Source organism: Bos javanicus, chromosome 2 (genome assembly GCF_032452875.1).
Source record: "Bos javanicus breed banteng chromosome 2, ARS-OSU_banteng_1.0, whole genome shotgun sequence".
NCBI lineage: Eukaryota > Metazoa > Chordata > Mammalia > Artiodactyla > Bovidae > Bos > Bos javanicus.
Window position 1 is genome coordinate 1,926,511 of NC_083869.1, and position 18,618 is coordinate 1,945,128.

Below are 18,618 nucleotides of genomic sequence, written 5' to 3' on the forward strand. Positions count from 1 at the left end.
CAGGCAGCTGGGCCTCCCAGATTTCCAGAAGCTATGCAGACCATCTGCGCAGATCCTCAGTTCTAACTTTCACAACAGTCCTGGACTCTGGGAACTGTCACTACACCTAGGGAATTGAGGCAAGAACAAGCTCAGTCTTTAACCCAGGAGATCACAGGGAGCAAACCCAGACCTAAGGCAGCCTTTGGTCTCCAGGGAAGGAATCCTGGTGTAGCCTCCGAAAGGTCAGGCAGAGGGCAGTGGGGAGGGGAGGGCTCAGGCCCTGAGGTTCATTGCTTCTCTTGCCCCAGATCTCCTGGGTTAACAGCCCTCTCTGCCCCCTGAGCCTTTCCTAGTTATCGTCTCAGAGCCAGCAAGGCCACATCACCTGTCCACTTGCTTCACAGCCCCCAGTAGGCCCAGTGTGAGCAGGTGCTGGCAGAACCCCTATAGTGAGCATCTGCACCGTTCTAGCCTCTGTGCTGGCAGAGCCGAACGTAAGGGAGAAAATGGGGACTGGGTACCCGCCTTCGGACCTGCTCTCCCCTGTCCCTCTGGGCACTACTCAGGTGATGCGGGAGCTTCCTGCCCCTGTGATGCCGTGAGTCATCTGAGTGTCAGTTCCCTGCCGTCAGTGTGTGGGATGCTGGGCCCTGACCCTGGGGGGACTCTGACTGGCCGTGTTGCCTGCAGCTGCGGGTGAACCAGGACGAGCCTGCAGACGATGAGGCACTGGGGCCTGGGCACCAAGGGACTGGGGATGGCGGGGGCACCGAGGCGCAGGGCAGCAGGGACCAGATGCGGACCAATGTCATCAATGAGATCCTCAGCACGGAGCGAGACTACATCAAGCACCTGCGGGACATCTGCGAGGTGAGGCTGCTGGCAGGTGGGCGGGCTGGTGGGGCGGGGGCCCAGAGGGGAGCCTGACCACCCGCACCCCCAGGGGTACCTCAGGCAGTGCCGCAAGCGGGCAGACATGTTCAGCGAGGAGCAGCTGCGCATCATCTTCGGGAACATCGAGGACATATACAGGTGCCAGAAGGCCTTTGTGAAGGCGCTGGAGCAGAAGTTCAACCGGGAGCGGCCGCACCTGAGCGAGCTGGGTGCCTGCTTCCTGGAGCACGTGAGCACACTGGCCCCGGGCCCTGGGCCCCAAGCCCTCCCTGGGCAGCAGCCCCTGCTCTGCCCATCTCTGCTGGGGGCTCGCCCTACCCCACCAGCCCTGGCCCCAACTGCCCTCTCCCTTCTACTGTGTTTTAGAAGTGTCACCATTTCTGGGGGTCAGCGTGGGGTGAGGCCCAAGGAAGAGAATGCTCCTTGGAGCAGGAGGGCCTAGGCTTCAGCCCTCAAAGGAACTGCCTGGGGCAGAGGCGGGCTGGGCACCCCTAAGGACATTCCTAGCAAATTCTGGGGTTCTTCACACAGTAAGCACACTGAAATTTGGGTTGAAGTAATTCTTATTTCCACTCTAAATGCCGATTGACATTTAGCCAAGGTTCATTGGACTGGTCTGGGGTAGATGGACTAATTTTTTTTTTTTTCTTTTTTGTTTGTTTATTCTTTTCTGTTATAAATTTTTAAAACAATTATATATGTGTTCCCCATCCTGAACCCTTCTCCCTCCTCCCTCCCCATACCATCCCTCTGGGTCGTCCCAGTCCACCAGCCCCAAGATGGACTAATTTTTATCCCTCTCCTGTGGCAGTCACACGAGGTTGAGCAGAAGATGCCTTGGCCAGCCCATCAAGGACAACCTGTGTTCCTTTCTGGCTACTAGCAGTGGGGGGTGGGGAGGCCCTGCCACCTCTTGCCAGTGGCAGATGGAGAGCTGAGGAGGGAGACCTCAGGAGCAGGTGGTGTGTCTGGGTACCTGAGCGGCTGTGGATCTGGGTCCATTTATCAACAGGCAGGAGAAGGCAATGGCACCCCACTCCAGTACTCTTGCCTGGAAAATCCCATGGATGGAGGAGCCTGGAAGGCTGCAGTCCATGGGGTCGCTGAGGGTCAGACACAACTGAGCAACTTCCCTTTCACTTTTCACTTTCATGCATTGGAGAAGGAAATGGCAACCCACTCCAGTGTTCTTGCCTGGAGAATCCCAGGGACGGGGGAGCCTGGTGGGCTGTTGTCTCTGGGGTGGCACAGAGTCGGAAACAACTGAAATGACTTAGCAGAGTTGTGACGGGGAAGTGGGAACTAGGGCAGGTCTAACAAGGCATGCTATCAGCATTACCCAGTGTGACCGTCACAGCGGCCTGTCAGGCAGCCAGCTGCTGCCACCCTCCTTTCCCACCTGAGTTCACAAAGTCCTAGGCTGCTAAATGCCAGCCCTGGTCTCCTTCTGACTCCAGGTAGATGAAAGATACACACAAAAACAGACACAGTGAGTCTCCCATATGACACACGTGCAACATGGATATGTCTGTGTCACGTGGTGTTGAAAAAAGAAGTTGACAGTGGCTGTCTTCAGATGTGAAGCCAGAGCTTTGTAAGGAAGAAACAAAACACTGGGCTGAGAAGAAAGACAGCCTGGGAGGCACAGCCATTGGCCCGGCACCCATTTCATCTCAATCTCCCTCTCCCTCCTTTTTGGCCTTTCATATTAGTATCATTGATTTCACCCCAGTACCTGGCATACTGTCAGAATATCTGCTGAGAGCCCAGGAGAGAAAGCCAACTAGCAACAGGCACTCTGTACCTGAGTTTTCTGGGGTCTTTCATGTCCTTGGGCATGATTCTGCATAGCTTGTGCCCAAAGAAGCAGGTAGACAGAGCCTGAATCCCCTGCAGTCTCTCCCACCCCTTTCCCAACACTGCCCATGGCCTGGGGGAGCAGGAGACTGTCTTCTCACCCTGAGCTCTGCCTGCAGCAAGCAGACTTCCAGATCTACTCAGAGTACTGCAACAACCACCCCAATGCCTGCATGGAGCTCTCACGCCTCACCAAGCTCAGCAAGTATGTGTACTTCTTCGAGGCATGCCGGCTGCTACAGAAGATGATTGACATCTCCCTGGATGGCTTCTTGCTGACACCCGTGCAGAAGATCTGCAAGTACCCTCTGCAACTGGCAGAGCTGCTCAAGTACACACACCCCCAGCACAGGTAGGAGGGTGCTGGGGGAGAGGGGTGGCTCTCCAGGCCTTGGGTCAGCCCATTTGTTGAGGCTCATAGTGTGCTGGGCAATGCTGCAGGGATTGGGGCAACAGCACAGGCTTAAAATATCTAACAGTCCCTGCCTTCATAAGCTATCCTTGATGTGAAGGAAGAGGGCATGAGTAGGATATAAAGTTCTGCTCTGTGCCTCCTTTATGGAGAAGATGGGAGTGTGCACTTGACAAGTGGAGAAATGGCCCGGGGCAGAGCCCTCGAGGGAAGCAGCTCCACCGGAGGCTCCAGGATGTTCCCAGCCCTTCTCTGCTCTTGATCCAGTAAGCCCTCTGCTGTCTCTGTTTGGCCCCAGGGATTTCAAGGACGTGGAAGCTGCCTTACATGCCATGAAGAATGTGGCCCAGCTCATCAATGAACGGAAACGGAGACTTGAAAACATCGACAAGATTGCTCAGTGGCAAAGCTCTATAGAGGACTGGGAGGTGAGGATCCAATACCTCAGAAAATACCAAAGGGCTTGGCCCTGGCATTAAAACCATGCTTGCCCCTGAGAAATCGTAAGAGGGAGCTGAAGCAGGGCGCCACACTCCTGGGAACCAGCAAACAGTGTCAGGAGGGAGAGCTGGGCTTCTGCTGGGCCAGCTTGGCCCTTCTCCAAGCACCAAGCCTCAGGCGCTGCTCCCAGAGGAGGCTTGCTGGCCTCCTTCCTGGTGAAGGGCTCAGGACACGTATAATACGCCACATGCTCCTCCCAGGGTGCAACCAACCAGCCTCCAGGGACACGCTGGGCCCCCAAGTTTGAGTTAACTACTGGGGTTCTCAAAAGAAGTGGTCAGGTTTGCCACAGCATGACCAGAAACAGATTGCCACCGGTCAGAGCCTCTTGGTTCTGTTTTCCAGGCACACACAATCCCCTCATGTAGGCCAGTCTCACCTTTTAGGGCAGCATGGAGGCCTGAACTAATGATGAGGTTCCTGGCCTGTTCTCTCCACTCTCACTCACCAACCAAAACAATGAAAAAACAGATTCATGGGCCCCACCCTAGAAATACGCAATTAGAATCCCTGGGAGTGGGGCTGAGTGCTATGGTTTATGTTTTGTTTTCAGTGTTTGGGTTTTGCTTCTTGATGATGGGTTCTGAGGCCCAGCCCTGGCTAAGGGTCCCCACAAACTCACTTATCCCAAACAAACACCTGGCTATGATTTGCATTTTCCTGGAGGAACCAGACATGGTACAGCTTCATCTGAAATTACAATGTCTGATGATGGGACTTCAGGTACACTGAGCTGGAAGAAGACTTCCTTAACCTCTTTTAAAAGACTGGCCTTGGAAGTAACTTTCAGCCAAGTTTAATTCTCTAAGAGGAGTGCTGTCCAATCAAAGTACCATGTGAATCACAACAGGGAATTTTATATGTGCAAGTGGCGTAGTTGGTAAAGAATCTGCTTGCCAGTGCAGGAGACACAAGAGATGTGGGTTTGATCCCTGGGTTGGGAAGATACCCTGGAGGAGGAAGTGGCAACCCACTCCAGTATTCTCGCCTGGAAAATTCCATGGGCAAAGAGGAGCCTGGTGGGCTACAGTCTTTGGGGTTGCAAAGAGTCAGACATGACTGAGAGCATATGTGCACATACAGCCATCTTAAAAGTGAAAAAAAAAACAGGTGAAAGAAACTTTAACAATGTTTTAACTCAACATATCTAAAATATCAATTCAACGTGTAATCAACATATAAAACGTCATTGGTGAAATAGCCACAGTCTTTATTTCATACTAAGTCTTCGAAATCAGAGTATCTTTTAGTTTGATGATATCTCGATAGGGATCAGCTACAATGCAAATATGCCACTGGCTGCTGTAGGGCCTCACTTAGCAGAGACAACAACTTATAGGCCAAACCACCATTTTTTTCCCTCCAATTTCTGTGGTCTGCTCCAGGCCCTGGCCCAGTGGGGGCCACGGCAGACAAGGCCAACAGTGACCACACCAACTCAGCAGGAGGCAGACACAGAGCCCAGCAGAGCGTTGCTCTAAGCCCCAGGGTTGGGGCACTCAGCTCACGGCTTCCCTTGGGTTCCACAGGGCGAAGATCTCCTGGTCAGGAGCTCGGAACTCATCCACTCGGGGGAGCTGACCCGTGTCACACAGCCACAAGCCAAGAGCCAGCAGAGAATGTTTTTTCTCTTTGACCACCAGCTCATCTACTGTAAGAAGGTACCAGAGTCACTCTTCCCTGCTGGATGGGCCTATTAAGAGCAGCTGTGGCGGGAGTGAGGCTGAGGGCTGGAAGCAGCTGCCCCGAGAAAACGAGCTGCACACACGCGATTCCTCTCCCCGGGGCCGCCCTTCCCTGGTCATGCGCTTTGGGCCAAAGTCGGGGGAAGGAGGCGTCTAAGAGGGAGCCTACTGCCCCAGGGACCAGAGGGTGACCCTCACAGTCTGACCAGGGCCCAGTGTTGGTAAGAACATTCTCCGTGCTAATAAATCCCTGTTTGGGCCTCAAGCCAACTCTTCTCTCCCTGCGAAGCTCAGCTTACCCTCCCCAACCCTGGGATCTTCTGTTCCAGCGGCCTTCAGGCCTCCCTTTGCTGCTGGCCTCTACTCCCTCTTGAAAACGGGCCCACGTGGCCGGGCAGCCCTCCTGAGCGCGGGCTCTGCCCGGCCCTGGCAGACTGCTGCTTTTCTCTGCTGTGCAGTGCGGGTCCTGCTTGTGATCTGTTTCCATGGCTGCCTCCCCCGTGAGACTATGAGTGTTCAGAGACCCCCACCACGCCGCTGAGTAACTGTTAACTGAAACAGCGGCTCCTAGCCATGGTTTCAGCACGCAGTTGGGGGCCGAGCCAGGCTTGTCATCTCTCGAGACAACAAGGAGCTGACTAATAGCCCACCGGCCCTTCCAATCTCAGGGCAGAAAATGAGGCAGGGCCTTAAATGTGGTCAGGAGAGTGGTTTAGGCCGAGGCGCTGGGCAAGTAGGCGGGCCAGGGGCTCACCCTGTCTCTGGCAGGACCTTCTCCGCCGGGATGTGCTCTACTATAAGGGCCGAGTGGACATGGACAGCCTGCAGGTGGTGGACTTGGAGGACGGGAAGGACAGAGAGCTCCATGTGAGCGTCAGGAACGCCTTCCGGCTGCGCTGTGGCCCCTCAGGCGAGAGCCACCTGCTGTGTGCCAAGAAGCCCGAGCAGAAGCAGCGCTGGCTCAAGGCCTTTGCCAGGGAGCGGGAGCAGGTGCGGCTGGACCAGGAGACAGGTGCGAGACCCCACTCGGCCTTGCTCCATGTGAGGGCCCGCCTGGCACTTTTTGCATCCTGGGTGCAAGGGAGTCGACATGACCTTGCAACTGTGAGAGGCAGGTCTCACATCAGGAAAATCTCGGGGTTTAGTGAGGCTCTGGGGCATGTCTTGGTTTCGACCCTCCCTGTGGGTCTGCATGCCTGAGGGTCGCTCCCCCGACCTGCTCACATGCACATACTCTAGAGGGCGGGGCCTCTGCTCAGTTGGAGAGGGAGGTGGACACTGGCCTCCAGAAGCCTCCCCCTATCCCACATGAGCAAGGCATCCCCCCACTGCATTCCCCTCCTGTCCTTGGTCCCCCGGCCATCACAGTAGGCAGTGACCAGGTCAGTCCTTGATCTGGCCCAGAGCCTCTCCTAGAGTGCCAAGAAAAGGACAGTAGCCACCAATGGGTCAGGCTGAGTCATGGGGGAGGGCAAGGGAGGCCCCCAGAGAAGCTCCTCAGAGCATCTCCTCTGCCTGGGTGGACAGAGCTGGCTGGTGGGGCAGGTGGGTGAGACCCTGCGGCCTGCTGGGCCCTCAGGCACACACAAATTGTGCTGGTGCCAGAACGAGAGGACCGTGGGCAGGGGAGATGGGAAGGCAGTTGCGTTCTCACCGGGAAGTGGGTGTCTCATTTGTGGCCCCCTCCCAGGCTTCTCCATTACCCAGCTGCAGAGGAAGCAGGCCATGCTGAACGCCAGCAAGCAGCAGGCCATCGGGAAGCCCAAAGGTAAGCAGGTGATGGCCAGCACCCGGGTCTTCAGAGGTGCCCACTGCCCTTTACAGGTGGGTTGTGAGGGCCCACTGAGGAGGAAGCCTGCACTGAGGGCACCTGGTGGATGCTCCTACCCTCCACCCCCTCAGACCCCCCCGAGCAGCGTCAGTGCCAGTGCTCTTTCCCAGGCAGGACTGCTGCTTGGCAGCCAGCCTAGCCAAGATGCTGACAGCCCATTCCTACAGACATCACCATGAGAGCAACTCCACGCCCCACACCTTCCAGTCCCCCCTGGTTACACCCCTTGCAGGCCACGGAGGGCAGCCCAGGCCCTTGGATATGGACAACCCCAGGGGAAGCAAAGGGGGATGTCTGAAGCAGCCTGGGGATGGCCCAGTCTACCCCTACAGGCTCTGCCCCGTACTGCCTAACTCCTGAGGCATCTCTGACCCCGACTCTTCCCCTGCCAGCCCTTGGCCGACCTTACTACCTGGCACGCCAGAAGCATCCAGCCCTCCCCACCAGCCTGCCTCAGCAACAGGTCCTGGTGCTGGCCGAGCCCAAGCGAAAGCCATCCACCTTCTGGCACAGCATCAGCCGGCTGGCACCCTTCCGCAAGTGAGCCCGTGCCCCACCAGTGGCACCATCTGGACCTGCCTTGCTGGTGGGCCTCCAGCTCTTCCTACCTGAGGCTCACCGCATCCGGCCCTCTGTTCTGCAAACTGCAAGTTAGCAGGGCTGAGTATGGGGTCCACTCAGTGCCCGCATTCTCAGTTTCCTCCCCAGTACTGGGGTGCTGAAGAAGTTGGCTGGAGAGGCAGGCCCCCGGCACGTGAACCTCCCACACCCTCCAGGCCTGTGCAGGGCTCCCGGGAGCCACAGCTCAGAACCACCCAACAGGCCAGCGCGTGTGAGGATGGCTGCTTTGGACCCTCTTCTTTGCACATCTAATCATCCCTCCTGCTCCTGTTTTCTCTGGGCAGGAGACCGCCTCTGCCTTCAGTCACCTGCAGAGCCAGGCTGTGTACCTCTCTGCCCTCCTGCCCCCTTCACAGGCCCCCAGCTGGTGGGCCAGGCAACCTGCATCCCTGGTGGGCAGGAACCAGGAATTCTGGGCACAAAAACATCCGGAGCCCGCCTGTTACTTCCTCCCAGTCCCTCTGTAGACACTCCTGGCTGCTGGACACCCTCTCTTTACTTGTGATGTGTTTTGTTTATAGTGGAAAGAAAACAGAACCATAGTCAACTGAAAACTTCTGTCAGGATTTGTAACCAGTCCACCTGCAGCTGTGGGATGATTCCATTACCTGGTTCCAGTTTGGATTTTGTTGTTAAATTCCAACAGTAGAGAATTGTTAGTGACACAGAAAGATTGCCTTACCCTAAGTGAGTGTGAGAAGCCATAAGGACTGAATTCTGTGGCCCAGCACCCAGGACTGACCCACCCAGAAGCTGGTGGGCATGTAGGTTGGAAGGAAGCCCACATCCCATGGAGGAGGGGCACCGAAGAGGGTGGCCAGGGCCTGGCATGGGGCAGAGCACAGAGACGCCCCTGTGGCCCACGGGAATTCAGCAGCATGTACAGTCACTCTTGCACTACACCTTCTCCAAGCAGAAACCACATTTAATTTCATAAAGAAACCTGTGAAAAATATCCTGGCTGCCAGCCCTTGTTTTCTGTTGGTGTCTATCCATTTTCTCCTCCCCTCCCGTTACCTTTCCACCTCAAGCCTTTCTTTAGACTAAAGGAATAAGCCAGGCCACCAAAGCTTTGGTGGAGAGCAGCTCAGTGTTCAGAGGCTCAGGAAAACTAGGAGCTGTCTCAGCACCTCTGTCCCCAGCTGCTTCTAGAGTCTCTGTTGAGCTGAACTTATCAGCGATGTGAGTTTGGGGGACAGGCAGTCCGTAATCTTTTTGGGTCTGAGCTTCCCCTTCGGTGAAATGGGGAAGGGTGTGTCTTCTTGCCAGGAGGACTGAGGCCACGGGCCCAGGAGAGGGTGGCTTCCCTCCCCTTCCCCACAACCCGCCGCCTTCACACTTGTACACACTGCCGAGGTCACGGGGGCTGAGCCGGAACCCCCTGGATTTTCTAAGGTGAGAGATGCTACACCACCTCCCATCCAGGCCAAGCCACCTGGAAGCAAAACCTATAGGGAAAAAGCATGAAAATCACACTATGCAACACAAGTCAATCTTTATTGAAAACTGCAGTATTAATACATAACAATTTACAATAAACGTGCTTTTAAGAATTTTAAATCTGAGCTCATCTACTCATCAGATTGCATAAAAAATTAAAATAGTAAGAATTTACACATTATGGAATTGGCTCAGGATGGATGTTCCATTCCTTTGTATCGACTGACACCTTAGTTCAATGCAAAGGCGGGAGAGTGCCTTTAACACTGGAAGACAATGTTGACTTACGTTTTTAAAAAGTACTAAGAGAATGGTCTAAAAAAACAGTATTCGAAAACCATTAAAAACAAACAAACAAAAAAAAAACAACCGTTTCCTAGTCAGTAACAGTGGCTCCCTTAGGTCTCTCTTGAGTGGCCATCATCACAGCAACCCCCCAGGAACACATGAGAGCTGGCCTTCTGCTAACCACTGGTCTGCACGAGGACCTACAGGAGACCAGCAGGGCTCAGGAGGTCAAGTAAGACACTCATCATCTTTCAACACACGCATCCTGGAAGCACAGCCTCCCAGTGCTCACTGCAGGTTCCCTGTGCAGAGGTGCCAGGCTCTCCTGTCTCTGTCCCAAGTGACTGGAGGTTGGTCCTGGGGATTCAAATAAGATTACACCAGAGGTTTTCTATTCTTCAAGTCAATAGGGTAGGGAAAGACAAATCCTCTGAAACATCAACTCTGCAACTTTCTACCTGAAAAGATCAGACACTCCTCTGCAGCATGTCATCTGCAGGCTCCTTTCAGAAAGCTCAGGCTGAGTGTTAAACAGCTCAGGAGAAAAAAACATGCCAACATTTGAAATGTGGTAGAGAGGGAGTCACGCAGGCTGCCCTTCCCCTATGCCAACCACTCCGCTCTAAAGACACACCCCCTCCTTAGAAAGCACCAAAAGAAGAGCCAGAAGCTGTCCCCCACCTCAAGCCCCACATCCTCAAGCCTGCCCTTGCATGGCCAGAGGATGTCAGACAGGTGTCCTATCCTGTCTGGGAGATGCCCAGGCTGGCAAGAACTGGGGCGTCCAGCCGTTAGCTGCCAGATAGGGAGAAGGCGGCCCAACTGGTCAGAGTAATACTGTTTCCATGTCTACCAAGTTCAGGTGAAGAAGTCTGGGTCTCCTTCTTAAACAGCAGGCCCAACATGGATGCGTCCAGTGTCAGCTATGCTCTCGCCCCTCTGTGACAGGACAGCACTGCAGACGGCACACCCCGAGCCCCCAGATCCTTTTCCTGTGTGTGCAGTGCCAACGCCAGCAGAGGGAGAGGCACTGAGAGCCCGGTCTGGGAGGGGGCACACACTGACCAGGTTCCCAGCCCGAGGCTCAGGACCGCCCTTGGCTCCTATAAACACCACATTTGCATAGCACTCAAGAAACAGAGTCACGTAATGTAACTGGGAGGCCTAGTAACCAAACCAACAAAAATGTTCAGAGAAGACTGAACACAAGAGACATAAAAGATCCTGAAGCGCCTCTTTGCTTGTTACCATGAGTGGCCCTGACCCTGACTCTGGCTGCACCCCTCACAGATAGCAAGCTGATGGGAGGATCATCACTCATCGGAAAATGTTCAGTCACCTGGCCCAGATCCAAACAAAAGAAACATATCTCCTAAACCTTAGAGGAGGGCTGTAGAACAGAATTTTTCAAAAATACCCATGATGGTATCTGTTTACAGAATTAATTCCTTTACTTGCCTGTCTCAATTTCTAAAATAACTGTAATTTAGCTAAAAGACTCTCAAATTAAGAATGTCACATATGAAAAATGCAAAATTTCTCTGAATATTCTACTATTGTGCTTAGGATATCAAATTATGCATTTTATTACAGAAGCTCTATTCCTTAATTTTAATGGAACTAAATGCTGCTAAAATTACAACAAATGATAGTTTGGTTACTATTCATTATGTCCAGATTCTCACCTGCTAGACAAGCTCTACCTTTCATATTTGATAACTGATGCCCTGATAGTTTCAAAATTGAAAAGACTTCCACACATAGGTATTCCATAATGCAGCAGTATTTGATGAAGCTTCCCAGCTCAACCTCACAAAAGGGAAGTAAGATTTTTTAGAAATTAAAGGGGGCTAAGTATTTATAAGTTGATGTAAATGGGGAGAAAACACAACCCACTCTTTTTTTTCTCTTAAAAACACCATTTAATTCAGTGCTCATGAAAACACTCACCCTGTGTGTTGTGTCTCAGACAATACTGAAGAAACAGCCTCATAACTTCTCATAACTTCCTCCTGAATTCAAATGACTGTAACCCTTAGAGGCAGTCTGTGTGTGTGTGTGTGTGTGTGTGTGTGTGTGTGTGAGAGAGAGAGAGAGACAGAGAGAGAGAGAGAGAGACTGGGACTTTTAAAGAGTTATACAAAACTCACTTACTACACTAAACTGGGGAAACCTACTTCTCTGCTACCGATCAGTTCTGCCCCGGAACCATCAGAACATTACCAACCACCCACTAAACAGATAGAATAACCAACAATGAGTTGAAGTGGACATGGTGTGCCTGGGGTAAATAACTGCTACACACACAGAAACACACAAACACATACATACAAAGGTGGGTTAAGTGCTCTCCAATTTAAAGTACTTATCAGTAAACATACTATGTTACAGACAGTAGAAATAAATCTTCTGTTTACAATGATCCATGCAAAAATATCCCTAAACTTTTTATAAAATAAAATGTGAAAAAGAAAACTATGACAAATACTTATAGAAAATACGGTTACCAAAGGCTCAGCGGTCAGTTGTCCCACTCACTAACCAGGGCTGAATGCTATCCCAGTGCCAGAGCCCTGATCAGCTGCCAGAGCTGTAAGAAGAGTTAGGGTCCCCTCCCCAGCCAAGGCCCACAGCACTCGAAACGATGACAGGGTAGAATAGGGGCACCCCCACCCCCAACAGGCTGAAGGGCCACGAACCCTCACCACTCTCAGCCCCTCTGACTCCATCTGAGGACAGGCAGACACATACAACCATTGATACAGGCTGGGGACATTTAAGCAAAAAAAAAAAAAAAATCCTCTTGGCTTCTTATGTACAATACTCAGATTTTAGACACAAACTCCTTCCTGTAATGACAGGCAAACATGCTCTGACTGGCAGACACGTTTCGATGCTGCCTGGCCCTGTGCTGTCCACTGCTTTGTGCCAAGTCTCTTCAGCCACAGGAGAAATGGTCGAAGGGGCCACAGACGACAGGCCAGCCATTGCCTCACCCTCCCACTCCCATCTCCACAAGCCCCTCCAAGCATCCTCAGGACAAGTCCCCATCAAGCGGGGGGCCTAAGGACAGCCACAGCCCTGCCTCTCTGCAAGAAACCATCAGTGTCAAAGCTTTGTTCCCGTTTAACAGTTCTTAAATGTACAGCTTTCTTCGTAACACAGCTGGTATCGTTGCCCTTCCTTGTGGGAGGGAGAACAGCAATTTCTACACATGTTTTCAGGAGACTAAAACATTTCTCAGGGGAAAAAAAATAGGGATGACTTTTCCTAAGCTAAATAAAGGAGAGGCCAATACCTCCTCCAAGTGTGGCTGTTTCTCTTCCATCCCAGGAAAATAATTTAAGCTTTACATAGGACTTTTCCAATAAAGATATAGAAAACATCGTATCCATCTGTAAGTGATTTGTAACAAAAATTTAGACAGCGTTTAGAGAAAACTGTTTTGCTGTTATATCACCTCACTGTACTGGCACCCTACTCTAATCTTTCATGGCAATCCCTAAGAACATCCACAGCACACAGACCCCACAAGCCTAAATGGAAAGAAAGCCATTAACCTGGCTGCACCCCAAGCAGTGCTGGGCCTCCCCACACTCTCCCCGTGCCTGCAACTCTCTCTCACTGTGGTCAGCGTGAAAGGAACAGATGGCTGGAAAGTCAAAGTCCACATATCCAACTGGCAACCCACCTCAACCCCAAAAGGCTGAAGAATCATCGAAGAGATCTCAGATGTTCTATGAAGAAATTCACTTTAACACTTATAACTTTAAGACTTTGCATACATTACAACAGTGCATTAGTGATACAAGTTGTAAAATACTTTTCCATTCCTTTGGATTTTGCATATGATGGTTCTGCATCAGTCACTGCAGGTAGATTGAGCAAGCTTTTTGTGTGTGTGTGTGTGTGTGTTTTTTAACATGCATTCAACTAGATATGATTCAGAATAGATTAATACTCCCTTTTATCATTACAGTTAGCTAAAAAGTTGCCTGGCAGCCCACCAAACAGGATCTGTTGTAAGACGAACCCAAAGAGTCCACTGGAGACTGAGGGCGCTGGGACCTGCTAGGCTGGCTGCAGTAGTGTTTAGCTAAGTGTCGAGAGCATTATGAAGAAAGTCCTGGTTGGAGGCAGAAGGCCTGCAGCACCAGCTGTGGAACCTCCATGATGTGACTGCACAGCTCCATCCACAAACCTGAGGGTGGGGAGAAAGAGGGGCACACAGTCACACACACAGCTCCTCTGGCACCACTGCTCTGAAAAGGAGCCATTTCAACTGGAGGAGGAGGAAATCCACTAAGACAAGAAAGGGCAACAGCAAAAGAGGCGACTGTGCCTGGTTTCTGAGAACTTCCAATTACAACTGGAATCCTCCTTCCTCCAGGAGGTAGGCAGGAGACCAGAGCAGAGCCCAGGTAAGGAGCACAGTGCAGGGGTGCACAGCAAGAACTCAAACGGCTTCCTCTTCCTTCCTTCCTTTGTAGGGTCCCAGGAAAGACAAGAAGTTAAATGTGGCATCGCCTTCGAATCATCAGGTATCATTTTCCTTGTCACTGTTTAAACTGTCATAGATCTCCCATTCTCCACTTTAAAAAAATACACTTTAGTCACAAAGCTAGGCCTGGGCTTCATTGGTCACTTACGTTTGCAGGGTGATCACCACTGAGGGGGCACATAGCTGTAGGTGGGCGTTCCTGGGGCCCGATACGTGGGCACAGTGACAGGGTGGGGAGCAACTGGAGTTGGGGAGTGGGCAGTCAGCAGGGTACCTAGAGGGAAGAGCAAGCATCTCAGTGGAGGGCAGCACTCCCCTTGCCCCAGTACCTCCAACAAAGAGAGCTCCTGCCTGACCCTCGTGGCAAGGAGAGAGGCAGAGAGGAAGAGGGGTGGCCGTGACCCACAGTGCTCTCAGAACCCGATTATATGCAAGCCAAGGCTGTATAAACACAGCAGGCTCACAGTGACGGCATGTGTGTAGAAGCCTGTGTGCTTCCCCTTCACACAAACGTACTGAATTACTTCTGCAGGTGAGATGACAAAAACAAAACAAAAATGTTATTTAGTCTTAAAAAGGAAGGAAATTTGTCAAATCCTACAATATGGATGAACCTTGAGGACATTATGCTCAGTGAAATAAACCAGTCACAAAAGACAAACACTGCCTGAGTCCACGTACATGAGGTCCCTAGTGGAGGCAAATGGATGGTACGGAAAGGAGCGTGGTGGTTGCCAGGGTCTGGAACAGAGGGAGGGGGAGGTGTCTGTTATACAGAGCTTCAGTTCTGCAAGACGAAATGCTCCAGAGATGTGACACAACAGTGTGATACCACCAGCGACCTCTACACTTGGAAATGGCTAAGATGGTAATAACTAACTGGGAAGAAGGGAGGGAAGCAGGGAGGTTCCCAACTGTGCAAGCTTCTGAGTACCTTAAGCTAAGCTTATTTTCCCTATAAATACAGGAAACTCAGCAGCCATCTGTGTCCACTTACAGCCAAGAACCACCTCAAACCTCACAGCCTCACCTGGACCCCTGCGCCCTGAGTGCACCCACACCAGGGCCTGCCAACCCCTCCCTCCATGTGCCTCAAACACTGAGTTTCTATCTGTGCCAGACTCTCCTTTGCCTCTGGGGTAAGTGTGGGAAAACCAAATAAAATCAGAGACTGAGCAGAAAAACACATGGTATCCTGAACCACCTTCCTCTCTGACATTTCCCTTATGCTGAAGTAAAGTCTACAAAACAAAGAGGAAATAATGTATTTCTTTAAAAGTCACAGCCATGGGCAATCCAGTCACTGTGTAAACCTGGCCCCCCTGCACAGATAACTTACATTTCCACAGGAGGTGACCTCACTCCTAGACATTTAACCAAGCCCTCAAATGCTCCAAGATTCCATGGAGACAGGCCGGTCCAAGCCACGGATCTCTACTCTCTCTGGTTTATTTTCCTGACCTAGAAGCAGCCTTGGGAAATTGTCTACGTGCATGCCAAAGGATTTCTATAAGCAGCTCTTAGCTCTGTGAACCCAAGACTGGCTTTCTGCAATTCATGAGAACATCCCCATTAAGACAAGCTGGCCTGCGCTGGTAGCCCACACTAAAGGGAAGGACAAGAGGGTCAGCCCCCCAGATCATGGAATATCCCCGCTTCTGCTCAAGCTTTAACATGCTCACCACAGTGATCTGGCCACTCCTTGTCCCTACAGCCAGGTAACTCAGTTCATCAAATTTGGAGAGGGCTAGCCAGTCATGTCTATGGAAAAGGTACTTGGCTCACGGTTCTAAACCCCACACTCAAAATCAACTGAAGGAGAAGGGAAAAGAAAGGAGAGGAAGTAAAGAAAAAGATAACATGCCATTCCTCCCAAAGGATCAGATGTCCTTTCACACAACTCTAGCAATGAAAAGTCAAAGCCAAGGGTCAGAGTTCTAGTGAACTCTCCCTTCCCCCAGCCCTCAGGCCATCACAGAGGAGGCACCCCGGGGCCAAGGACTCACCCGCTGACATGGCCATAGTGGTGCCCGCCACCATGCCCATGGTGACCCCGTTGCCTCTCGGCGGAGGGAGGGGAGCAGGGTACACCGTCGCCGGCATGCCGTTGGGCTGCACCACCGTGGTGTGGTGGATGACGTGAGGGGGTGCTGCATACAGGGGCTGGGTGTAGTACGTGCCTTGCTGGGGAAAGAAGAGAGACAGATGCCACAGGGGCACACACCTGGGTCAGAGCCCCAAGGGGCCGACCCATCCCCACACACAGTGTCCAGGAGACCCTCATGACACCCACAGCGCACCCCAGGCCTACCTGTGCATACGGGCTCTGCTGGGGGTAGGCACTTCGCACGGGGTACACAGCAGTCTGGTAAGGGTTGGGGGAGGAGGAATACGGTGGCACTGCCCCGCTGGTGGGGGAACAGGACACTTTGTAAGGAGTGCCAGAAGTGTAACCTGAAACAAAAAAGTCCAAAGCCTAAGTTCAAACCCACACATGACCAGACCCAGGGAGGGAGCAAGTGTGCCGCAAGGAACAAGGCGGTATTCCCGTCCCGACCACAGTCATGCTGGACACCGCCACCACAATCCGGCTTCATTTCTTAAACTTGATGTGCAAGTATGTGTGTGGGGGGTGGGGTGGAGGCAAGGGAGAACATTCTGAGTATATCTTCATATAGAACAGGAAAGAAACACCCATCTTGTCAGAATATGTATTAGCATGCCATTCCTGGAGCACAATTTGGCATTAAAAGTATGCATTTCTTTTAGGCTCACCATCTATTTCTAGAAATTTGTTTAAAGAAATAAGCACATGAAAAGATGCTCAACATAGCTAGTCTTTGTTGTTACTGCTGATGTTTAGTTGCTAAGTCATGTCCGACTCTTTGTGATCCCATAGACTGTAGCCTGCCAGGCTCCTCTGCCCATGGAATTTCCTAGGCAAGTATACTGGAGTGGGTTGCCATTCCCTTCTCCAGGGGATCTTCCCAACTCAGGGATGGAACCCATGTCTCCCGCTTGGCAGGCAGAATGTTTACCATTGAGCCACCTGAGAAGCCCTATAACCACAACTGTTATTGTTGTTCAATCGCTAAGTTGTGTCAGACTCTGAGACCCCACGGACTGTAGCCCGTGAGGCTCCTCTGTCCAGGGAAATGCAAATCAAAACCGCAATGAGGTACTGCCTCACACCTGTGAGAATGGCTATTAATAAATTAAGAACATAAATAACACATGTTGGTGAAGATGTGGAGGAAAGGGAATCCTGGTACACAGTTGGTAAGAATGAAAACTGGTTCAGCCACTAGGAAAACAGTATGGAAGTGTCTTAAAAAACTAAAAATAGAACTACCAAATAAACCAACAATTTCACTGCTGGGTATTGTGACAAAGAAAATGAAAACACTAATTTGAAAAGATACATGGATCCCAATTTTCATAGCAGAATTATTTACAACTGTCAAGATATGAAAGCAACCTAAGTGTCCATCAACAGATGAAGATGTATCACACACACACACACACACACACACACACACACATGCAGGCACACAAGGAAGTATTACTCAGCCATTAAAAAAAGGATAAAATTTTGTCGTTTGCAACAGCACGGATGGACTTGGAGGGTATTATGTTTAATGAAATAAGACAGAAAGAAAAACTGCATGATATCATTTATATGTGGGATCTTAAAAAACACAAACTAGCGAATATAACTGATAAAACCAGACTCACAAATACAGAACCAGTGGTTCACTGGAGAGGAAAGGGAGGAGGGGACAACATAGCAGAAGGGGATTTCAGAGGTAAAAACTATTATGTATAAAATAATCTACAAGGAAACACACAGGGAATATAGCCAATATTTCACAGCAACTAGAAATGGAATATAACCTTTAAAAATGGTGAATTAATTTTCAGTGAAAAAAGAAATAAGCATAGATTTAAACAAAGTCTCAATGGTAAGCATGCTCATCCCCAGTGTTGTTAATGGCAGCAAAAATAAAAGGAAAAACTTGTCAAACAGTAGGGTTATGGTAAAGACTCCTAGGTCTAAGGTAGCAGTTGAACACATACACTTGCTTTTGTCCCCACCCAAAATTACAATAAAGCAGATTAATAAATAAAAAGACATAAAGCCTCGAAGATAAGAAGGGAAGAAAAGACAATTTGGAACCTAAAAATCTTAGAACCTTTAAGAAGCAGAAATGGAAAATGACTTAGCAAACTCAAAAGGCTACACTTTTAGCTAGCAGTGCAGAGGGTCAAGCAGTAGCCTGACAACAGAAAAGCCCCTTCCCCAAGACCTAGAGGACCTAGGAGGGCATGGCAACCCACTCCAGTATTCTTACCTGGAGAATCCCCATGGGTTGAGGAGCCAGGTGGGCTACAGTCCATGGGGTTGCAAAGAATCAGACACAACTGAGCGATAAGTGCACACGCACACACACACAAGACCTAAAAACTGTCAGCACCTGTTTCCAGGAAGTGATGAAGGACCACAATCTGGAAGAGTGGTTGAGAATCTATCTAGTAAGCTGAAAGCCGCCTGGCTCCCCTTCCTAACTCCCCATCCCAAGAGAGAACAGTTTTTCTCCAGGAAGGG

At 51.0% G+C, this 18,618-nt stretch overlaps 2 protein-coding genes across 9 annotated transcripts in view; one reads left to right on the forward strand and one right to left on the reverse strand.

Moving 5' to 3' along the window:
- The window catches only part of ARHGEF4 (Rho guanine nucleotide exchange factor 4), a 330,100-nt gene extending 321,362 nt beyond the window's left edge, over nucleotides 1–8,738 (forward strand). For 4 of the 5 annotated variants that reach the window (XM_061431639.1, XM_061431657.1, XM_061431667.1 and 1 more), the window contains 8 exons: nucleotides 673–852; nucleotides 926–1,105; nucleotides 2,853–3,085; nucleotides 3,444–3,573; nucleotides 5,176–5,307; nucleotides 6,100–6,343; nucleotides 7,022–7,099; nucleotides 7,555–8,738. In XM_061431639.1, coding sequence (XP_061287623.1) covers nucleotides 673–852; nucleotides 926–1,105; nucleotides 2,853–3,085; nucleotides 3,444–3,573; nucleotides 5,176–5,307; nucleotides 6,100–6,343; nucleotides 7,022–7,099; nucleotides 7,555–7,706 — 1,329 coding nt within the window. In that variant the 3' untranslated portion in view covers nucleotides 7,707–8,738. The remainder of the gene's footprint in view (nucleotides 1–672; nucleotides 853–925; nucleotides 1,106–2,852; nucleotides 3,086–3,443; nucleotides 3,574–5,175; nucleotides 5,308–6,099; nucleotides 6,344–7,021; nucleotides 7,100–7,554) is intronic. The other variant, XM_061431648.1, reaches the window with a different exon arrangement.
- Nucleotides 8,739–9,261: 523 nt separating this feature from the next.
- The window catches only part of FAM168B (family with sequence similarity 168 member B), a 40,558-nt gene continuing 31,201 nt past the window's right edge, over nucleotides 9,262–18,618 (reverse strand). For all 4 annotated transcript variants that reach the window (XM_061431688.1, XM_061431719.1, XM_061431708.1 and 1 more), the window contains 4 exons: nucleotides 16,324–16,466; nucleotides 16,019–16,196; nucleotides 14,161–14,286; nucleotides 9,262–13,712 (listed from right to left, as the gene is read on the reverse strand). In XM_061431688.1, the coding sequence (XP_061287672.1) occupies nucleotides 14,174–14,286; nucleotides 16,019–16,196; nucleotides 16,324–16,466 (434 nt within the window). In that variant the 3' untranslated portion in view covers nucleotides 9,262–13,712; nucleotides 14,161–14,173. The remainder of the gene's footprint in view (nucleotides 13,713–14,160; nucleotides 14,287–16,018; nucleotides 16,197–16,323; nucleotides 16,467–18,618) is intronic.